We start from the raw sequence: 23,062 nt of genomic DNA on the forward strand, positions 1-23,062 counted from the left end.
GCTCGCCCCGCGCTGCTCCGGGCTCCGTACGGCGGGGGGCGGGGCTTGAGGCTGGGGGCGGGGCTTCGCGGCCGGCACCCCAGAGTTAATGAATGGAGCCGCGGTGAGGGGCGGGCCCTGCCGGCTCCTCCAATCAGACGCGAGCCCTCGCGCGGGGTGGGCGGGGCCTCGCGGTAGCGGCTCGGCGCCTGTCCCCGCCCCCCTCCCCCCCGCCCCTTTTTTTTTTTTTTTGCTGCGCGCGGCGCCGGGGCCTCCGCGCCGTGACGTCACGGTGACGTAAGCACGTAGCGTGCGCGTGACGTGGGCCCGGGGCAGGCGGGCGGGGCCGGTTTGAACGCGGGGGAGACGGGGCCGGAGCGGGCAGGTAACGGGCGGGGCCGCGCCGGGACCGGGACCGGGAGCGGGGATGGGGCCGGGCCGGGCTGGGCCGGGCCGGGCCGAGCCGAGCCGAGGGGAGCGGGGAGGGGTGCGGGGCCCGGTGTGCGGCCTGCAGGGCCCGGCCCCGCCTGCCCCGGGCGCGCCCCTCGGCCGGGCCGCGGCCCTGAGCGGCGCGGAGCAGCCCCGGGGCCTGGCTGGGCCTGGCCGGGCCGGGCCGGGCCGGGCTGGGCTGGGCTGGGTTGGGGGGGGGGGGCGCGGCCGGGCCCAGCTTTGGGCAGGCCCCGGGAGGCGCTCGGGCTCCCCCCACCCCCCCCATTGAGCCTCCTTTTCCCCGAGCGCCGGTGCCGGTGCCGGGGGCTGACGGCCCGGTTGTGTCCCGCAGAAGATGGCGGTGAACGTGTACTCCACGTCGGTGACGAGCGACAACCTGAGCCGGCACGACATGCTGGCGTGGATCAACGAGTCCCTGCAGCTGGCGCTGACCAAGATCGAGCAGCTCTGCTCAGGTGAGGGGGGGCCCAAGGACCGGGGGGGGGACCGGGGGGGACCTGCCCCGACCGAGCCCTCCCCAGCCCTGTGCGCTGGGGGGAGGAGCAACTCCATGTTAACATTTATTTAGCATCTGCTGTTGTGGTCTAGTTCCCACTGGAGCTTTTCAAGCTGTTTTTTAGCAGTGTATTGTTAAAAAAGGTGTATTCTCCAGGTTCGCTGCGGCATCATCAGAATAAGAAGGGATAGGGGCTAACGTGGGTAAAGGACTCTTAGGAGAAGTTGTTTTCTAGTAGGGAGTTTATTCTGATGGGGATGTAAAACCTTTTATTGACGGTAAGTAGCGTACACAGATGTGACTGCTGGAGGAGAAGCACGAGGAGGTTTGGGGAGTGCCTAAAGGCTCAGGTTGGGCTGGAGGAGAGGCGTGAGACAAAGCATCCTGGTAATTCCTGGGTTCACCTTGAGGAATCAGCAGCTGCTTTTAGTGATCTGCTCTTCCATCGGTCGGTGGGACCCTGAGTTAGTGTGGATTGAGCTGACTTCATCAAAGATGAATATCTGATAGCTGTGAGCAGAAAAAGGGAAGTGACTGCGCTGCAGAGATGAAGTCACATGTCATCACAGGGAGGAGTGTGTGTGTTTGTGTGTGTGGGAGGACGCTTGTAGGAACGAATAAAAAATAATAGTGTGTGGAGTAACAGCAGGAAAAAAAAAAACCTAAGGCTAAAAATGCAGCCTAGGTAGAAGATGGTGATTTGAATAACTGCAGCAGGGAGATGAAAGGGACTTGGTGAAGAGTGGAAGCGTGTCTCGTGTGGTGAGTTTGAGATAAGATGTTGCTCAGAGGACGATGGATGTGGAAATTGGGAGCTGAGTGAAAGGAAAATAAGGAAAGGAAATAAGTTTGGAACTGTCAGTACGCTTCCAATGCCTGCAAAAATACTCCAAGCCTATGCAGGTGTGGAGGTGGCTTTCACTGCCACAGGCCTGTGAGAGCAGAGGTTTCCAAGCCTTGCTGCTTTTGGTAAGGGCAGTATTGACAGCAGCAGTTTGGAGTTGCATAAATGCACAGATCATTTTGGCTTATATATGCTGTATATTTTCCTTTTTTTAAAATCATATTTACTTTACAGAATACAAATTGTTTTGAGATGGGGAATGTTTTTCTTTGTGCCAGTGTATGAGCAGCAATCCTCTAGTCACAGGGTGAAAGCAGGAGCTCCAAACAACCTGCTAAATACCTTGACAGAACGGGGGTGGTACAGGACTGGTACAGGGCTGAGATGAATAGGCCAGGTCAGGGCAGTGTCAGGGTGTGTCACTGCTTGGCCTTGTGTGTCTCACAAAAAAGGCTTCTCCTGGAGCTGCCTGGTGCTTTAGGTTAAGGCTCACGTTACTCTCCTTGTGCACTTTCTTCTCTGATGCTGTGGGGTGGGAAATAATGCTCGGAATGTGATGCGTGTATTTTCAGGGGCACACAGTTGCACATCATCACTGGAGAGCGACAAAATATAGGTTTAAATGTCTTTCTTTAGTAGATGTGTACAGTTGTCTGCTCACTGTGGCTGAACTGAATCCTGCTCTTCCTACAGTCAGAGCTGAACTGGAGGACATGAAGGATTTAAAATTAATGGAAAGAAATAGTCTGATATCAGTTCTTTGATTAAAGCTTGGTTTAAATATAATTCAGCTTAATTTGGCCTCTCAACTTTGAGAGCACCTTGAATTTTATGTTCTGGTTTTAGCAAGTAAATGACGCTATTTTGGTGGTTAAATATAATATTTTAGAATAATTCTTTTTCTAGTTTTGTTGGTGTTGATGAGAGTAGATCGCATGCCTGTCAGACACATGTAACATCTGTGCTGATATCCATGAGTAAAGGAAAGCCAAATTACGTGTTTTTTTTTTTTTTTCGCTGGGAATTATAGAGGTGATGTTGCTCTTCTTTGTGAGACGTGAAGCCATGAGACCAAAAGTTTAGTTCTACGGTTCACTTAAGCTTACTGACAGCCATGCTGCACCAAAACAGATCAAAGGGTTCTGTTATCTTGCTGTTGTTGCCTTTAAGGGAACGTGTAGCTATGGAATGAGTCAGGTCAGTTTGCTGATCTGACTGAAAACCAGCTTGTGTAGGCTAGCGAGGTGGCTTGATTCATCCTCAGCTGTGTTCTTCTCTCGGCAGGTGCTGCGTACTGTCAGTTTATGGACATGCTCTTTCCAGGTTCTGTAGCGCTCAAGAAAGTGAAGTTTCAAGCAAAATTGGAACACGAATACATTCAAAACTTCAAGGTTCTACAAGCAGGTTTTAAACGAATGGGTGTTGACAAAGTAAGCTGGACTGTAACTGATTCTCCTTGCTCTTAATACCAAGTAGATGGAATGTGCTTTTAAATCTGGAGCTGAATAAATCTGGGGACAGTTTGTTTCTGGCTTGCAAATCTCAAAAGTGTTGGTTTGCACTGGGGTCCTCAGTTGTATTGATACTATCTGCTCTTCTCCAGCTGAGGTTAGGTGTGCATTTCTTGATGATGGAGATGATTTCTTCCATTTTAGTTCTGTACAACTTAGCACAGACTAATACTAAACGTAGCACAATGTAGCACAGACTAGTATTTAAATTTGAGATGAATTTTACTGGAGCTTATACACTACAAAGATGGTTCAAACAGTGTGTTCCCATAAGCTGTTGGTATGGTAGTCTTAAGGATCTCAAATTCCTCTTTACAGGTATGTGTAACTTTAAAGTGGTGACAATGAGATGTAAGTTTTTTCATAGATCAAGTGTGTGTTATGCTTACAGAAGCGTGCTTTACCTAGTTACTAGTTACTGATAGCATGCTTGGTACAATGCAGAGCGTTCCCTTGTTAAAACTTCTGATTAAGAAGGCATCTCATTCTTTGTTGGCTAACAGCTTGAACACGTGCTTGGTCGGTCTTATACCTTGGGGAAGAAACTTGTGCAGCCTGCCCAGACCCGGGCAGCTGTGCCCAAAGTGCCAAACGATCACCTAACAGTAATGATTCCTGGCCACTGCCAGGCTGAAAGCTTGTGGCCTACAGACAGATCTTCATGATTTGCTGTTTTTTTTAATAATCTTCCTCATTCCAGAGGCACTGTAATAAACTAAAAGGTGATGTTTCAACCTTGTAGCAGTTCTGTGTGTTAGCAGGCTGTGAAATTGTCAGCAGTTCAAGTATATGAGAGCTAGCACTGGGTGAGCCACCTTCAAATTTACAGATAAGCGTTTTTCAGCGGAACTTGATGCAGCAGAAACCTTGCTGCAGAACTACTTCAAACTAGCTGGGCCCTCACAGTGAAACCATGATTTTAATTCTAACTATTAGGAAAAAATCTGTGTTACATACAGTTAAGTCCAAGGAGGATTTCCTCTAGACTGCATAAAGAATTGCATATGCTTATTATTTTAAAACTTCCTATGTAGTAAGGGAGAAAGAGGTTCTTTACCCTTAAAACAATTTTAATGTTTTTTTTTTTTTTTTTCCAGATAATTCCTGTGGACAAACTAGTGAAAGGAAAATTTCAGGACAACTTTGAATTTGTTCAGTGGTTCAAAAAATTTTTTGATGCGAACTATGATGGGAAGGAGTACGATCCCGTTGCTGCCCGACAAGGCCAAGAGACAGTAGCACCAAATCTTGTTGCACCAGTTTTGAACAAACCCAAGAAATCTCTCGGTTCTGGCAGTGCAGGTAGAGAAGACAGTTAAAGATTATCTAAATCATTTAAAAACTCTGGGGGAAATAAGACTGGGTCGCTAATTAAAATCAGGGCATAGAACCGTATTATTTTGCGTCTAATTTCTGAGATGCTAGGCTTCAAACTCTGAATCTTGCTTTTGTACCCAGTTATCTTGGAGCTACAGAAAGAGAAAACAGCTAGGATTGGTGCCAAGACGTGAAAGAAAATGCACGTCACACGGAGTAAAGGAGGAATACTTCATATACAAACATGTCTTCAAAGTTTTACGTGCCTAAGCATGCTTGGAAGGGGGACAATGCTTTTAGGGCAGGGGAAAAAGGTGTTCTAGGAAAAGCTAATGCTAAGTCAATCTTGCAGCCCCACAGAGGCCGATTGTTACACAGAGGACCCCGACGACTGCAAAAACCGGGACTGGAATGGTGAAAAAGGCTGCAGGAGATGATGAATCAGCAGGATTGATTGAGCAGGTGTGTTGCCAAAATGGCCTTCTGGACTGCCCTGTGCTTTATGGTGTATGCATAAATATATTTTAATAGCATTAAATGATTGTGTTAGGGAGATAGCAGAAAGATCTGTATCTACTAAGTTCATTTAGAATCACTTAATCAGAAGCCTTCGTTATAAAGGTCTTGCTCTCCTGATAGGAGCAAAACCGCTTATGCAGTACATGAGTGCCCAGGCATTTAAATCTAGTGTGTGCCATATCACACATAGCATTGTTTTTAAGTATTTCCACAGCTGTGTTGCAGATATTGCAGCATTCCAACTGAGCTATGAGCAGCTGCTACTTCAGTGAAATACTGAATGTAGTGCAACTAGAACAGCCCTCAGTGTGAGAGAGTTGTCTTGAAGGAATGTGTTAGCAAAGAAAACTGCAGGCAGTTAAATTTTTACCTATGTCATGTACTAAGCCTTTGGAATTTCCAAGTGGTATTGCATGTGTTGGGTTGGGTGTTTATTCTGGAAATACTATTATAATTTAAGAAATAGACCTTTTCTTCCTCTTAAGACCTCCCCCTGCCTTTTCCAACATCTTGGTTATTTCTGAAGTGCTTTGCATATAAACATGCCTCTGAGAATGTTGGGGATCCTGCCTTTTGAATAGACGCTACTGCCTTCTCTTTGGTGGATAAATTGTTGTTGATGTCCTGTGACAGATCAATGTATTGAAACTTACTGTTGAAGATCTGGAGAAGGAGAGAGACTTCTACTTTGGCAAATTGAGGAACATTGAATTGATCTGCCAGGAGAATGAAGGCGAGAATGATCCAGTATTGCAGAGGATTGTGGAAATTCTTTATGCCACAGATGTAAGTAATCTTGTATGAATTGTATTGCATAGTTCTCCCTGCACTGCGCCTTGTTACTGGGAGCTGGTTTGCTTTACAGTGCTCCCTCTTTCTACTTTTTTTTTTCCTTTAGGTTTATGGCCTAGCTTTTTCCTGTAATAAAGGAACAGATAACATAATTATAGTCAGGCAACAAACAAGATCGGGCTCTCATGAAGAGTACATAACAAATAGATCAAAGATGAGGAAAATAAGCCTTCTGTAACTTATCTTGACACTGTAAATGGTTGACTTAAGGGTACTTCCTTTTCAATGTTCTAAGTATAAATAAATACATTAAAGGAGTGTACAGAGTAGCTGGGAACTGATTGAACATAAGTTTTTCATTAAAGCACTTGTTTTATCCCCTTTCAGGAAGGCTTTGTGATACCTGACGAAGGAGCACCGCAGGAAGAACAAGAAGAGTATTAACAGACCACATACTGTACCAGCAGAGCAGCAACATCAGAATTCTTTGCCCCAGATCATGTGCTTAACTGTAAAATACTCCACTTTATTCTTAGAGGACTCACTGGTTTCTTTTCATAAGCAAAAAAAGTACCTCTTCTTAAAGTGCACTTTGCGGAAGTTTCACTCTTTTTACAGTGGGTTTGAGTTAGGAGCTCTTTCTCACATTGTAGCAGAGCAGTATTCACATCTAGGTGGTATATTTAGGGAGCAAGAGGCTGAATATTTGGAACTTGTTGCAGAATGGTTTGCTGGTAAAACACTGGTTTGTGGAAAGACTCTTTTTGTATCTAAGGTGGCGTGTAGTAGAGAACTTAAAGACTCTGACTCACAGAAAGATTGAGTTAATGTGAAATTGCAGCACAGAAATTATAAAATGCCTTAAGAGTATTTAATATGCTTCCATATGCCAAATTGAAGTAATGTGACAGGAGATTTTATGTGCTTCATATTGGGGTAGACGCTTGTTTAACTCCATTCACTGCTGTCTGAGAGGCCTTGCATGGCAGTCTCACTTTGTCAGCAAGTGCTCAAAAGGGGCTATTAAAACAAAACTTCATTCCTATGTAAAGCTGCTTACTGAGTGATTAGTTCTCGATGAAATAGGCCTTAACGTTGCCTGTCACAAGATTAGAGGGAGTATGAACAGCTGAGACACATAAATTACCTTGAAGAGTGCTAAAGCCTTTTTCTATGGCATTGTGGCTAATGACTTTGCCAAAATGTACTGTGTTTTCTGTTTCAAAACAAAACAAAAAACGACAAAAAGCAAAGGGCATCCAGTCTTACTGCCTAAAAGGTTCTTCAGAAGTAACTTTCTTTTCTGGCTCTTGTTTCTATAACTGTTTATTTTTGTTGGTATGCTTTTTGGTCTCTCACTGGTTCTCTTCTCTTTCCCATCCCAAGGAGTGCTATCAAATCCAATGGTTGTAACGGGACTTGCACTGTGCAACTCTCTTAGAATGAAAATGAATTGAGCACGTGAGGATGATTTTGTATTTTTTTTAAACCAGGACGTATCTAATAATAATACTTGCCACTTCACTAGTTTTCTGGGGTCAAAACTAAAAGATGCTGGCTAACAGAGCTAATGTTCCTGCAGAAAATACAGTACTGAGACTAACTTAAATATTAATATTTAAAGTACTTTCTTTAACTGTCCCTCTTTTTTGCTATCATGCCCCGCGTTACTGTTGTGTTTGGCAAGATCCTGCAAGACTTCTGATTCCCCTTCACTACTGAGATTGATCAGTCCTGTTGTGCTTGTATTCATTTGTTCCTGGTGGTAGCTTGTCCTAAAATGTGTGTAGGAGAGCATTTTATGGTAATTGTTGTGTAGTGCATGAATCTTTGTGAAATTCAGAGAAAAACCCAAATTCAGTGAATGCCAAAAATGCAAGTATCTAGCCATTGTTTAAAATTGCAGTGGTGCTATTTCTCTTGTGGCCTTTTAGACTTTTGTTGCCCTAAAACTCCATTTTACTGAGAAACCATATTTGACTCGGACTTTTCTTGACAGGGTTTTTCTATTTTATGCAGTTTCTAAATAAAGTTCTGTATTTCAAGAGTGTCATGTCTGCTGGAGTCTCTCATACTTTCAGATATGATTAGGCAAAGCTAGAGATCGTGGTGGTTTTCGTTATGAAGCTTGCAGGACCTAGAATATCAGCTTTCATTTTCTGGTCCTACTTATATTCATTTCTAACCTAAGTAGCAGCAATGTTTAAATTTTCTTTGGAGTGTACTGGGGGAAAACATTGCTAGAGTTTTTTTTTTTTTCTCCACACAAGTGGATGAAATGTGAGTGTATTGTTGACTTCCTCCTAACGGTGTAAGAAAGGGGCTGGAGAACAGGAATGCCAGTTTATGACTAAAGTGTTTTAAAGTTGCTAAAACACTGGTTATTAGCTATAAATAACTAACAGAGGGTTGGATTAAGATGATCTTTAAGGTCCCTTCCAACCTGAGCCGTTCTGTGGTTCTATAAACAAATGATGTTAATTGCACCTGTCACCAGTCTCTAGTAGTTGACTTGTTTCCTTTGGATTATGTTTCATAAATGAGCCTAAATGTTACTCTTTCAGATGTATGAGCAGACCAGCTTCTTCAGAGAAGTGCTTATGTGATGTATCTAACCTTGGAATTGGAAGTGATCCCTGAAGGGCTTCTCTGTCATGCTGGGGAACACCCTCCTGGCCCGCCCAAGCACTCCATGGATGCCTCATTCTAAAGAATTGGCATCATTGGTATTTCAAAACTGGTGTTGGACTATGGAAGTGCAGACACAGAACAGGGTGTTTGATGCACATAAAATCTTCTTTACCATTACTTGTTTGCTTTGAGGTCAGAAGCATGCTTTTATCCGTTCCAAATACTCTGTTATTCCAGCAACTCAAAGCAAAAGATGGCAATAGCATGTGGCTGAATTTGGACGTGGCTTCTGGGGTGTCTGCGTTCTTGCAGTCCAGTTGCACACTGGAACATGGTTGCTTAAAGTCTCTTTTTAATGAGATTGCATGTTTGGGGCTATGAGGCAACCAGGTCATCGGATGGGATGCATTAGGTCAGTTTTGAACTCTGCTGTTGCAAGCAATTGCTACTAAAAGCAAGCAAATGTCCTTTTATGCTGAGAGAAAGATGAGTCAGAAAAACTGTCAGTGCGCTTTGTGAGACAATGTGTGGACCTGTTGGATGTGCATTGTGAAACTAAATTGACATTGCAGTCTTGTAAGTAAAATGTTGGTAAGATTTAAAATTGCTTAAATAAGTTCTGTGCTACTAAGATGAGTTAGAATGGGGCCAAGCTCGTGGTCAACTTAAATGACTGCATCACAGATATCTTGGCATAATCTGGTTTTAGTGTCCTTTTTGGGAAGCAAATGACAATAAAACCAACTCAAACCCATAGATTTAATATAGCTACTCTGTTACACTGGTACAGTATATGCTGTTAAATAGTAAATGCTCACCTACTGGAACAATTCAGATAGCATCCAACCTTTCTTAGCATCTTGGTTTTATCAGATATTTGAAAAATGAACAGAATGGAAGAACCAAAAGCTCACATCTCCTTTCTGTATGTCTTACTTGCAGGTGGGCTTGTGAATATTTTTTAACTCTTATTGTTCAATTTTTTCAATCTTCCTGGTTTGCAATGACAATTCTTACTGTAACTGTTAAAAGCCTTCAAATAAAGGCCAAAAACTTACTCACTGTTGTATCATATCACTATTTAGCGTGACTGTTGGAGCACTCGGTGATCTCGTAGTCTGTCTAGTCAAATGTCCATTCTCAAGAATATCCATGTTCTTCAGGAGTGGGATTTTTTCTTAAAATACCCTTCCAAGGGTAAGGCTGGAATCTACTTCTCACGAGATATTTTTAGCAAGTCAGTTTGTAAACCTAATGGAAGGCATAGAGGGGACAGTAGCATGGGCTTAGCAGCATTGCTGGGATAACTTGTGTGTCGAGAACTAAATCAAGGGTAGTGGCTTCTTGGCAAAGCATGGGTTGAGCTAAAAGACTTCATGCTTGAGTGTTAGGTCAAGTATATCTCTTTCAGAGTTGAGCCAGTATAAAATAGTGTAAACTGATTTAAGATGGAAAAAGAATGTAGCTCTAAAGTAAAACTTCCCCTTTGTAGGGCAGCAAATAAGTGGGGGTTTGGTGTCTGCAACCTCGTGAATAACTGGAAGAATGTACTAAACTATTACAGGGGCTGCAAGCTACTCAGGCTACTGGGGGGTGTAAGGGAATGCAGTAGGGAACCTGTGCGTTGTTGGCAGGACAGCTGAAGAACTTTCTGGTCTTTTGATGCAGAGAAAACAAGGAGATAAAGTTGTTGTGTATCTAGTTCTGGCTAACTGGAATATGAAACTGCAGACTGTTTGGATGAGAGCGTACAGTGCCGTAGCTGGCAATGCTTAAAACACAGGGATACAACCATGGCTTTGCAGAAAAGAGATCTCTGAACTTGGTAAGAAAGAGCTCCTGGGATGAGATTTTGTGACTGGTTGTCAATTCCTTGCAGAAAGTGTATTTGGGTAGTTAATAAGCTTAGAATTAGAGGAAGGAAGTGTGCTAATGTGACTAGGGAACATTGAGGGGTATGTATGGAAGTAGAAATTAGAGAAGGTTGCATTTGTAAAAGGACCAAGGTAAATGCATGTGAATAAAATCGTGCTATGAAATCGTAGGAGAAAACTGGGAAGGAATCTGTGGGAGAACACCTTTAAGGAAAGAGTAGTGGAATATTCTGGGGTTAAAGAGGAATAATCAGTACACAAATACTGGACTGGCAGTACGTGGTTAGGAAGCAGTGCTGCAGGAGACGGGCTAGAGTTTTAATACAAGCAGTGCTCATCCAAAGAAACAAAACAAGTATTTTCTTTTTTTTTTTTGTTTTGAGTAACACCTGTTAAACTGGATGATTTGACCATCAGAAAGGAAATGGTATTTCTGAAAATACGCGTGCTTAAACCCTCATTAAGACAGACAATCTGTCTTCTAAGAAACTGTCTTTCTCTTTAGTTTTGTTCCTTCTCTATTAAACTTCAACCCGAACATTTTCTAAGGTAAAAATAAAAGTTTAGAGAAGGCAGTTCCAGCTTTGAAGGCACAAAGGCCAATCTCTGTTTAAAAAAAAAAAAAATAATAAAAAATTCTTTCTCCGCACAGCTGGCTGGCTTTTTGAACTGCAGCCTTTATATACCTACTTCAGGAAAATTACATATGAAGTGTATATATAAACATGCTAAACATGTATGTATACGTCAATTAAAAATTTTTGGCTAACCTGTCAGATCTTTGGGAAACAAGACCTGATGTGGTTCTTGTTTTTCCTTCTGAGAGATGTTTTGCAGACATTTTTCTCTTGAAAGTAATTTTGTGAAATGGTTGTCTGCCAATCTTCTGATAGCGCTCTGACTCTGATCTTGTCCCCAGGGGATGCATAAGGCTGAATGGACATTCAGAAAGCATTAAATCTCACGGGGCTGCCTGGATATAAATCTCAATGTATTCAAAGCTCTGCAGGTTGATATTTATGAAGTGATAAGCGGATGAAGTTAAAAGGGAGGTGGGGGGGGACAGTGAAGGCGGGTGCATTTTCAAAACCTGAATACAAAACCATATTTCTTGGCTTTTCTCCAAAAAGGGCTTTTCTGAGAGAAGGAGGAGGGGGAAAATGGAGAGGTTTGAGACAGTTGCTGTGTGGCTCTGCAGCAGCCCTGCATAAAGGTAGAGCAGGGTGAAGAGGTGGAGCAGTCACCCTGGGGACTGTCCCCATGACCCCAGGAGCAGTGACACGTCCCACCACTACTTAGCATTACGTGAAAGTGCTTTTACAGAACAGCTGGAGAGGAACCACCTCATCCATCAGGACCAGATGGGACAAGGTTGGTGCATCCTTGACAAATAGGTCCTGAGACATTCCCCCTTTCTTGCTGTTTTCCTGCATCCTTTGTTTTTTGTTTGGGTTCTATGAAATAAGAGACCTCGCTGGTGGCTTCACAGGCAGGTTCCCAGTGGATGTGGGGGCAGATGAAATAAACAAGGGTGAGTAGCACCATGAGAAGTGACAACTTTCTCTGATACAGTGCTGAGAGATGAGACAAGCACCTGGTGGCAGATCGTTTCCTCCTTTCCCAGATAAGGCTTTTCTTTTGGAGCCTCCTCAAAGTCCCAGGCACAGCAGATCCTTACTAAATACTTGGGTGGGTAGGCAGAGCTTGGCTCTCGGTGTAACAAAGGAATGAGATCTTCCCTCTTTCTGCAGTTTTATTAAGGTTAGTTCAAGTCCTGGGGGCCTGGGAGGCTGGGTGGGGGTGATTAGCACGTGTGGGGCTTGGTGCTGCCATGGCTACCTCGATAGCATTATTTGAGCTGGCTAATCTTAAACTAGCATGGGTGTGAGCTGCAATAAAGGCATTGTCATGGGGAGCGTGTTCAGAAAGGTTATTTCCATTCATCCACGCACGTTTGCTCCTGTTTAATGATCACTTTGTCTTCAAAACCAGCACAGTGTGAATGAGCAGCCCTGGTGCAGATAAATAGAGGGCAGAAAGCCTGAAAACGTAATTCTGATGGGCTAAGTGAAAAAACTGCAGCAGGTCACTTGGTGCTTTGAAGACACTTTGGAACTTTTGATCACTGCTTTGGGTATTTTATATAACTATTTGCCCATGATATTAATAAACATATTTTAAGTTATATTTTTATAACTATAAAAATTGTGCAAAATATATTGAAATCAATGAAATCAATATTTTGTAATCTCTTCCAGCCTAATCTCCAGGAAAAGGGGATGCTTTCAGGGTCCTGAAGAGAGACAGTGGAGATGAGATTTCTTCTGTACTGGGAGTTTCCTGCAGTTCTCTCCGCTCAGAAATACGTGCATCCAGCTACCCCTACTTTTGAAACTGTTCTGAGCGTAAAATATCCAAGTTTACATAATATTTCTGCAGAGGAGACTTTATTTTCAGTGCTGAGCAAATCTATGCTTTTACTGTTTTCACTCTGCTGTTTGGGCAAACGAGCCACCAGATGCCACTGTTTCAGCTGCTGCAGCAGGGTGGCTGGACAGCCACCAACGTCAGCTGTGCCCACAAGGGCTGGGAGATCTCTGTCTTGATAACTTTGTCAGCTCCACCACAGCTATGGATTGAAGCCTGTGCTACTAAAGATGGATTAGAATTTGTTATAAAGCATTGTCTAAATTGAGTCATAACACTTGGGTTACCCTAAATGTCTCCCAGCTAGCCCTGATCTCACAGTGCTGTTATCTTCACAGTCTGCTTACACTAGCAAGAGGTGTAAGCTTGGTTAACTTGGGCGGTAAAGGTTTTGAAGCAGAGAGTTTCTTACAGCTCTAGATAATACGCCAGAACTAGTAACCTTGTAAGAGTGTTCCAGTGTCTTTGCTCTGCTCCAGGTTTTCCTCCCTTTCTGCAGGACACGGTTATCAGAATCTCTGTGCAGAATAGATGCATGCATCTCTGTGCATCTATAAATGACCAAACTCAGAAAATATTGCATACTAGACGTGTCTGGGTGCATGAAAGTTATAAACTATTTGCAAAGTTTAGACTTCCAGTAAACATATTTGTTGATTTGGAAACTTTAGAAATCTGCTGCAGGGTTCTTCTTGGGATCACCTTTAATACGGTATTTTTATAGCATGCTCTCCTTGTGATCTTTTTGCTCAGAAATGAATTATCTGATTTAGTCCAGGTTGTCAATCTGTGATGCTTATTTTTCACAGGTTTGGATATGAATGAGTTCTGCACTGCAATGAAAGAAATTATCTATAATATGAACAATAAAGACTTTGATATGTTATGAAGACTGACATTGATTGTGATGCTTCATAGCCTGGGTAATGACACTGTCCTCTGTGATGAAAGATGAGGGTTAAGGAATAGCAGTTGCAAAAGTAATTTCCTGATTTATTTAAAAGAAAAATTGAACATCATTTGTTATTGGTGGTAGGGTAGTGTTTATTTTCATAGCTATCTACTGTAATTCTCACTCTGTCAACACCACGGAACCTGAGATAATTAATTCTGCTCTTCTTTTGTTGCTGTGCAAATTAGATCAGTGTCTGTCTTGTAGGAAGAGTATCTGGACTATGTGCTACAGGAATTCAGAAGCAATGCTACCATGTTGGAAAACAAATCACACCTGCTTTCTGAGATGCCCAGCAACGTAATCCCATTGTAAGATATTTTTGAGGAGCAATCCTACATTAAGAGCTGCTTGTATTTATCTTCCACTTAATGGCTCTCCTGTGAAGCCATGAAAAATGTCTACTACTTAAGCATTCATTTTACATCAAATGGAAAACGTGAACATCTTCCCAGATGAAATTGGCTTAATAAACCAGTCCCTCATTTAAGAACAGTGTCTATTATAAGATAATAGATTTGCTGATGAATGACTCCTGGAGATGGGTTCTCTTGGGTTTAATCAGTCTGGTTTGGCTACTGTATGTAAAACTATGAATTTAGTGGATTGTGCAAGATTGTGCCTGTTACCAAGACAAACCGGGATATAAGATATTGCAGCTATTCTCCTTCATGAGGTTTAGATTTACAAAGGTGAAATGGCCTATTTAGGAAGATTAAAAGAACTGAGGTCGATCTAACCTAGAGAGAAGACTGCACTGGGGATGGAGGAAGAGACTTAAGCCTGTAAGCGTAAGGCTGTTGCAAAGAAAAGAATCTGATTTTGTCTGTGGTGAAAAAGGGCAAATTCATGGAATTAAACTTAAAGTATTCATATTTAGCAGACCTTTTTTCCTGTTCTAATACCAAAGGCCGAGCAGAATGTGACCTAGGAAGAGTGGAAAGGTTTCACAAACGTTTAGCTGAGAGGTAAAGATCCTGATTCCACTGCAGGCAGGGGTTGGGTTAGGTCCCCCTGGCCATGAGGTTCTTCTACTTTTCTTGAATCTATGACTCAAAAGACAATTGGTTCTGATTTTTTAGGGGTTGTAGAGGTCTTCACTGAGGTGAAGTACATGTGTGATGTGCTTCTTGTGTATGCTTGCCTGTTAATCTAAGCAGAATATCCTTTTTCCTGCTCCATTTCAAAGCCATCTTTCTCCTTAGCCTTACAACTTTCCATCCAGAGAGAGCTTTTGGGATGAAACCCTGGAGATCTGAAAGTTAGCAAATTTGGGTTCTCTTTTGGGTTTAATCAATCTGGTTTGACTGCTGTACGTAAACCCCTGAATTTAGTAGATTGTGCCCAGCAATGGGGAGGTTTTCTGCTCCCCCCCTCCAGGGTGCTGCGAGGTGGTGGAAGTGTGCAGGACTTGATGGTTGAAGGTGTCTGTGAAAATTGCTTTTCCTCCATATTGCTGCTGCTCTCCTGAAAAATTTTTAGGGAGCCTAAGAGGGGAAACAATCAAATTTAGTATAAGGAATATTTTAAATTGGTTTCCCAGGAGAGTCTGTTTAAACAGAAGCATCTGGTCTTGGCTCAAATTGCTGCCTGCTAAGTCAACTTCTAGATTGAGTGCAAGGTAATGAATCAGGGCTGAGCGCTGGAGAGGTGCAATTAGACCCTTGATTCCTGTTCCTTTCCATCTTGTCATTAGCGAGCTTCAAACGAACGTTCTTGTAGAGTTTTCTTGAACTTCTTAGTTTTCTCTAAAGGCTATTGCAGATGAAAAGTATCTGACTTGCAGCTCCTCTGGGGCGGAGTTCATCCTGGAGCAGAGGCGCAAGGAAGCCCTTTTGTCCCTTGGAGTGACAATGAAGGTGACAGAGCAGCAGACAGTGGCACTGGGTTTGCCCCACATTCTGGGAACTGGTTTCTTTGTAGCTTGGCTATGCTCACCAGGGAGTGCATTGGGTGCGGGTCACTGGTGTGGTGAGTCTGAGCAACGCCAGCCTGCTGGCGATAGGAGCTGTTGATAAAACCATTGATAAATTACAAAAATTACGACGGGTTCTGGGATTGTGCACACTGTCTTCACCTTGGAAGTCAAAGGACATTAATCCTTGGTTTGTGATGAGGATGCTGCCAGCGTATTTAGTACTGTGCATGCTTGTGAATCGCTGTCTGCGTGGCCGTGCATGCCTTCGGTTAGAAGCATGTGAAGACACGGTGCCACCAGCGTGTCATCAGCCCTGTGACATGGGATCTCCCCACAGATCTGGCACAGAATTCCTCGGTATCAGTGGCAACAAATGTGACGGGATCTGTTGCCTCGTTGAAGGGGACAGCTGTGCCACGGCCTTGGATTACTGGCAGGATGCTTCTCCAGGCGGGTGAATGACTTATTTACAGCAGGACTTCAGATCAGAGCTGTGCCTCCCTTCTGCAAGAGAGGGGAAAAAAACACTGCTCATGAGCTCTGGTTGCATTCCTTGGGGTGTAAAGTGATGCTCGCTGCCTGTGGGATCTCTGCTCCTAGAGATGCTGCTGCTCAGTGCCGGAGGTGGGAGCTGTCAGCACGTGGGCTCTGAGCTCCGTGCTGGCCTGGGTGGCTGCAGTGCGCAGCAGCCTCCCCGTGCCAAACCCCAGGTAATCACCAGGGTGTTCCTTGTGGGCTAATTCACGTTTTTGTTGCTTGTTCATCTTTTAAGGCATTTTTATCCCTGCTACTAAAACGTATTGAGGCAAAAAGTGACGTTTGATTGTCACTTCGGGTATATATTTTTCAACCGTTTGTAACTTTCCTTTAGGCCTTCAAGCAATGTGTTTACTGGGTGTTTCTGGTAAGTGTAACCCTGCCAGGAGACCTGACACATCTCTCCCAGATCTCTGTACTTGGAAGAGACAAACCCAGACTCTTTTCTTGTGAGGCAGTGCAGTAAATTGTTGTTGTCGCTGCGTGTCTCAAAGGGGCAGTGAATCTTAGGTATAAAATTGTTCTTGAGTATTTTTATTGCTCATAAGCCACCAGCGTAACATAAATATTAATAACCGTGGGTCAGTGGCACTCCAACTTCTTTCCCTGCTTCCTTCTTCCCATATGAAACGGGAGAGGTAATTCTGCTGCTGCCTCCACACCTTGCGGTCACTGGGACCAGGTGGGTGCCCTGAGAGCTCTGCTGGCAGCCCCCTGGGGCCATCTGCTCAAAGAGCTGTGACTTCGGCATGATCCCGCTGTGCACAGCACCCTCTGCTCACTGGATTGCAGAGGGAGGAATCCCTTGGGGGGAATGTTCCTGCTCTTGTTGCAGTTAAGCTGCTCTTGTGAATTTTATGTGGTGTAAATGATGAACACCTGGTTTTCTCTTCATCCTGGACTATTATGTGTGGAAATGCTGTGTCTCCACCATTCCCTTCTGGCTTTCTGTTGTGGCGTTCTCTTTTCTCCACCTTCTGCGGCCGGTCCCTTCTACTCCCTTCTGTTTTTTGCTTGCCCTTGGACTTGCAATTTGCCTTCTATATTCCACTTGGCTCCTTTTTTGCAGAAGCAGAAACAGGGACTAGGCTAATCCAATGCCCCTATCCCTTCTCTCCTAAAAGCAAGGCATTTGCTCAGAAACACACTGAGGCTCAAAGCACAATGTCATCACCTGAAATCTTTCTCTATTCCAGGCACTTCTGGGGAACTGGTGCCACCAGATAAAGTTCATTCCTGAGCTCAAGCTTGTTGCCTCCTGCTCAGCAGCTGATAAGAGAGACACGATGCTTACTTGGCTTCCATGAAATAACACAGGCAAACTCCAGTAAGACAGGTCTCTGTCTGTTCTGTAATTCATCCATTGCACAATGGTATCAAGCAATGCTGCTGCCATTCCAGCATTGCCTTCCCTCCAGGTAAAACCTACTAGTACCAAAACGTCAGGTTGTGGGAAATGTGAATTGCTGAGAAAATGTGGAAGAGGCTCACTTTATTTTTTTTTTTTTTGTCCTGTCAATAAATGAAGCTTTTGAAAGTTGTTTTAGGTTGTGTGAGTTTAGTTCCTGTGGTGGGAGAGCGACTCAGTGGCTGGGTACAGGATCAGTGCCCCTAGGAAGCGTCGCCCACTGGGGGCATCCTCTTGACTTGGAAGGGGATCACTTGGAGGCAGAGAGGATTGGGCTGAGCTGGTGTGTGCCTGTGCTGCCAGCGGGGAAGGTGCCAATGGGGAAGCCAGGCTTTTTTTTTTTATTATTATTTTTTTGGGTGTGGGGGGGTAAGGTAGCAGAGAGCTTGATCTCTGGCCAGAGAGGACAGGAGCCATCCAGAATGGGTATGGCTGGGCTCCCCCTGCCTGGACGAGTGGAGTGGGAAGGAGCCCAGGCAAAGGGCAGCCGGTTTAGCAGCTGGAGGTCTCGAGTTGGGTATCTTCTTCCCGGTCGTTCATTTCCCACAATTTTTCAGTTTCTTTTCTTGGAAATATTCCTCAAGCCCCTTCCCCACCGCTTGAATTCCCCTTTTCATTTTTTCCCCCATCTCCCCTGTTTTGTTTACACTCACTGACTGTGTCTCTTTATATGCCTCTCGCTCATATGCCTGTTTCTCACTTTTTCCCTGCATTCTCCCATCCCCCTTCTCTGCTTTCATACTGCATTAAGTCTGGCAGCAATCCACCATCTCCTGAAAGCTAATGGGGTACAACAGAAAGCCCCATAGTTGCTATTTAGCATGCTGGCAATTGTCCAAACGCGTTTCTGTATCTGATGTGCTATAAAGTCGGGAGACATCTGACAACGTTTTTTTATCTACAGCTGTATGACTTATGTGATTTTCCTTGGCCTCGGTAATCGCTCTTTCCTCTCTGTTTTACCTATACAGGTTACGCTCTGTTCTTCTACAAAGCAAGCTCAATAAATGTCTGCTTGGAAACCGAGGGGCTCTGTAACCGTGGTTTTGCCTGTCCAAGCAACTCAGCAATAACAAAAGATGTGAATGTTAAATTACCACTTTCAGGGGTCTAAAATCCCAATTGCTGGCACCCGAACTTTTAAACTTCTCTGTTTTTTGTGCTGGTGGATACGATAACATTGAGTCTTCTGTGACTGTCACGACTTATCAAAATGTAAGTTTAGCTGTGTCTTACTGAAAAAAATAGATCTTTCTCTCACATGTTCTCTTGCATTTGGATAGATGTACTTGAAGGACATGATGCAGTGATTTGCTCCTCATTTGGGCTTGTTTCTTTCTAGAAAATGTAATTTCTCTGTGCTTTTAACAAACTTGCACTCTTTAAACTCAGAGTTTCTGGTTATCCCTCCTGCTGTACAGGAGTCAGTTCTGATGGTGGTGTGACATTCTGCCACTGTTTAAAAAAAAAAAAAAAAAAGCTGGTTTTAATACATTAAATGGTTTTAATATTTTTTCTGCTTCTGGGTGTAGCAGAAGAGGACTACCGCCAGGTGGTACTGTTGGGCTTTCGTTTGTGTTGTAAGCAGCCCAGGCTTTTGTGTACAGTTTTCACTGAAGATTTATACGGCAGGATTAACCTGGGTCATCTCTGCGGATTTTTTTTTTTTGTTTCGTTATTCACACACAAGCTTTGTATACGAAGGAATTTCGCCCTGTGAGTGGCTTGCAAATTCTTGACTACTTCCCAAATACTCAGAATTTGGCATACTGTTGATTTAATTTGTTTCTTTTGAGGCTTGCTGCTCCTGTTAATCCATATACCTGCTTCTCTTCAAACTACTTTATTTACTTATTTGTTAAAGCAACTGACCAAGCCTGGGTCATGCTGCAGGGCCAGAACTGCTCCTCAGATCCCTCCCTCACGTGCGTTTCATGGCAAAGGGATGGAGAAGGCCAGTCCAAGAGAGGCTCCTTCTAGAAATGCCTGTTCTGCTTGCAGAGCAGCTTTCTGTAGTGCAAGGAGATGACTTCTTCCCAGTAATTCCACCCTGGAATTCTCCTTCTGTGCATCGATTCTTTCAGACAGACATACAGACCTGTCCTACGCAGCCTTTGCTAGGGATCTGCAATGTGTTTCAAATGACCTGCTGTAATTTTCATGCATGGCTGTGTATTTGCACTGCTCGTACACCATCAGTGATTGCTTTAGAGAAAGGCATCCCCTGTTCTAATGGTTCCCCAGAGATGAATGTTATAGGCAAGATAGTAAAATTTTTTTTCGCCATTCTGTAGCTGAAATTATGCATGCTTACAATGTCTATTATTTCTCATACTTGCTGTTTTATTGGTAATAAGGAGACTTGTGTCTTAATCAGCCAGTTGATGCTGGTCTGCATTAATGGCACAGCAGTTCTAGTCGTAGGCTAGAATTGTGACATTTGAGAGAAATTTCTGAAGACTGATATATAAAGCCTATATTATGTCAGAGTCCTCTTGTAACCTTCAAAATAATTAAGTAGCATTCATGCAATTAGAAATTTTCTGCCTTTTGCTTCCTCCCCCCCCCCCCCCCGATGTTTATTGCATGTTAATACAATTTTGCTGTGCTGTACTTGATAGATCACTTTGCAAACTGTTCTTGGTAGGAATGTATTGACGGACTCTTCTGTTTGTGATGCCTGTTACAGCACAGTAAGCGGCTTCTTCATGTGCATTGCCTTCCCAGTGAAAGAGGGGCATTGGTGGGAGGAGAGGGACACTTCTCAATGTACCTGCAAGGAGATGATAATTTAGAAAGATTGCATGATAAAGTATTTCAGTATATGCTAGGCTTTAATAGCAGCCTCATTACTAATATAGCACTGCAGATTTCCTTAAGGCATTGTTTCCTTTCTCCTTTAAAGTTGTCACAGAGCTTCCAGTTCCAACAAACGACATTTAGGGATCTCCTAATCCAGTTATCTTGCCACTACATTTGTCTGACAGCTATCAGATCCTGTTTTCATCAAGAGCTGGTAGTGAGTTTGTTCTTGTTTATACATTTGTGTAATGAATGGTTCTGAAGTCACAGATTATGATGAGTTGGTGCATAACTGATAAGATCTCACAGTGATGGAGTGCTCACTGTCTTCTTGAGGACAGCTTGTGAAAGCCCTAGCCTCACAATCCATCTGGGATGCAAATGCATTCCTTTAAACGTGCCTGAAACTGTGCAAGGTGCATGTCTTTTGGTGTTGGAAAGATGAGCTCATCTTGGGAGAAATCATTGCATTTCTAATGGCGTAGGCATATCTGAGACCTGGCCATGTGCAGGTAGCTGCTCCCTCTCTCTGTGCACAATAACATTATGAACTTGCTCTGGGTGGTTCGTTTGGTTATTACAGACACAGAAATTATCCGTTGTCTGGGTCATAAATTATGCTTTTGCTTACATTAAAAAAAAAAAAATGGAAAAAAGGGGGAGGGAAAAAGAAATTCTGTTTGTTTCTCATCAGTGCTAGTAATTGTCACATGGATCTGGACTTTATGTTGTACTTCATTACTGCTCTGCAGGCTTGTCTCCCTTGAGGTTTTCCTGAACTGGGACCCTGACGAATATTTGCAGGGTGGGGTATAATGGCTTTGGAGAAGTGCCCACTAGAACCTAGTTGAAGAGTGATGGAGAAATTATCCAAATAAAAACAATATGCACGTTAACAGTACTCCAGCAGCAGAGGGGAAAAAAAGTAGAATTAGCTGGACCATGTTTCTAAGAACTGGTTTCTAGTAGACTGGAACATGAACTAAATCTACTGACTTGCACATCATAGCATAAGCAGTTTGACGCGGAACAAATCTTTTGCCACATTAATGGAAGAAATTTAGCAGATTAAAACTCTGACTTGCTCGCTGCTCTGATTTGCCTGCTGGTACACAAAACCTCTTCCAGCTTCCAGATGGCACTGCCAGCGCCTGACCAGGATGGCTGTATGCTTTACAAATGCATAAAATGTTCTTTACCACAGGTTTCTCAAATAAGTATTATTGTTATCATTATTATTATTATTATTATTATTATTATTATTATTGGGTGGGTGGGGGGAGATTTCATGTACTTGGTATTCTAATGAATATTGTTTGGATGTGGAGCTGATCCTGTGCTAAGCTGATGACTCTGTCCTGTTCTCAGTGGAGCTGTTATAAGTTGTCTCTAGTGGAAACTGCATTAGCCATCCTGCCAGGCGTGTCTCTAAACGAGTCATTTGGCTTTTCCAAGTGCTTCTAGCAGTGGATGCTGCTGTGCCCTTGGTGCTTATTATTGGAGCCAACGGATTGTATTCAATGCAGCATGATGTAAGCAAGATGGTAGGAAGCATCAATAGAGGCTTTCATGGTGAAACGTGACTTGTTTTCAGTGGTCAGACATTTATAGGGGATCAAGAGGAATTCGTGAAAAGTATGCAAAGGGAACAGAAAGTTTTTGTGCAAGCTACGAGTGAGGTTGATGAGAGGAAAACATGCTGGGTGGGCTCATACAGCTGATCTGTAATGGTGCCTCAGAGTGCTAAAAAGACTTCTGCTCCCTGCTTTTAGTTTTGCAAGGACTTGGCATCTGTGTCACTTGTAATGAAACAAAGGAAAGGAGACTGCTCAAGCAAAAGGGCATCAGCAATCATCTGTGCATTGTCTCGTAGCTTTCTTGCTTCTCTCTCTGCCTCTCTTGGTCAGCAGCACAGCTTTCTCATTTGGGCCATTTTATACCTCAGTAAAGTTGCTGTAGAGTCTGTCTTCACAAGACATTTTCTTATGCTTAATCTTGAAAGAAATAATGCCCTTCAAAAAGTGCTGTCAGAGAGTTCAAACATGCAGAATGTACTTCAGGTACAAGTGGACTGTAATGGTCTGTGGGATGTGATTTGAAGTACAGGAGCTTTGGGCATGTGATGGTGCTTCTGACATTTGCAGACAGCCCAACCAGCACAAGAAGGTGAACATTTCAAGATGTGTCCCCATTATCCCAAGAACCAGGGAGCTGCTGCTAAATCTGAAGTTTCAGTAAAAACTAAATGAGCAAAACTGTCAGGAAGATCTCGGGGATGAAGCAGCAGCTGTACAAACGGTTGGAAGTGTCAGGCCTGCTCTGCAGCCTCCCCACTGCTCAGAGGAGGGAGAGCAGGCAGTGTGCAGGTTGCTCTCTGTCCTTCCTCTCTTCTAGGTGATTTTGCTAAAGAAACATGAGAAAAACCTTGCCACAACTTTCCTGATCATCAGTTCTGAGGATGGCTGCATTTGTGCTTCATCAGTGGGTAAGGAAGGAGGGATGCTGTGTGAACCCTGAGCAGCGTGCTGTAGGCTGCAGGTGCCAGTGCTTGGGGTCCTGTTGGCTGGGCAATGCTCTCATCTCACCCACTCATTAAGGTGACTGA

The 23,062-nt window shown here is 43.6% G+C and overlaps 1 protein-coding gene across 1 annotated transcript; it reads left to right on the forward strand.

The window, feature by feature from the left end:
• The first annotated feature begins 227 nt into the window (after positions 1–227).
• Positions 228–7,958, forward strand: MAPRE1 (microtubule associated protein RP/EB family member 1). The gene is made up of 7 exons (XM_027472794.3): positions 228–364; positions 761–884; positions 3,054–3,199; positions 4,378–4,582; positions 4,950–5,059; positions 5,750–5,902; positions 6,296–7,958. Exons 2-7 carry the CDS (start codon positions 764–766, stop codon positions 6,350–6,352), a joined length of 792 nt encoding a protein of 263 aa, XP_027328595.1. The 5' UTR covers positions 228–364; positions 761–763; the 3' UTR covers positions 6,353–7,958.
• The last annotated feature ends 15,104 nt before the right edge of the window (positions 7,959–23,062 follow it).

This window comes from Anas platyrhynchos, chromosome 21 (assembly GCF_047663525.1).
Source record: "Anas platyrhynchos isolate ZD024472 breed Pekin duck chromosome 21, IASCAAS_PekinDuck_T2T, whole genome shotgun sequence".
NCBI classification, from domain to species: domain Eukaryota; kingdom Metazoa; phylum Chordata; class Aves; order Anseriformes; family Anatidae; genus Anas; species Anas platyrhynchos.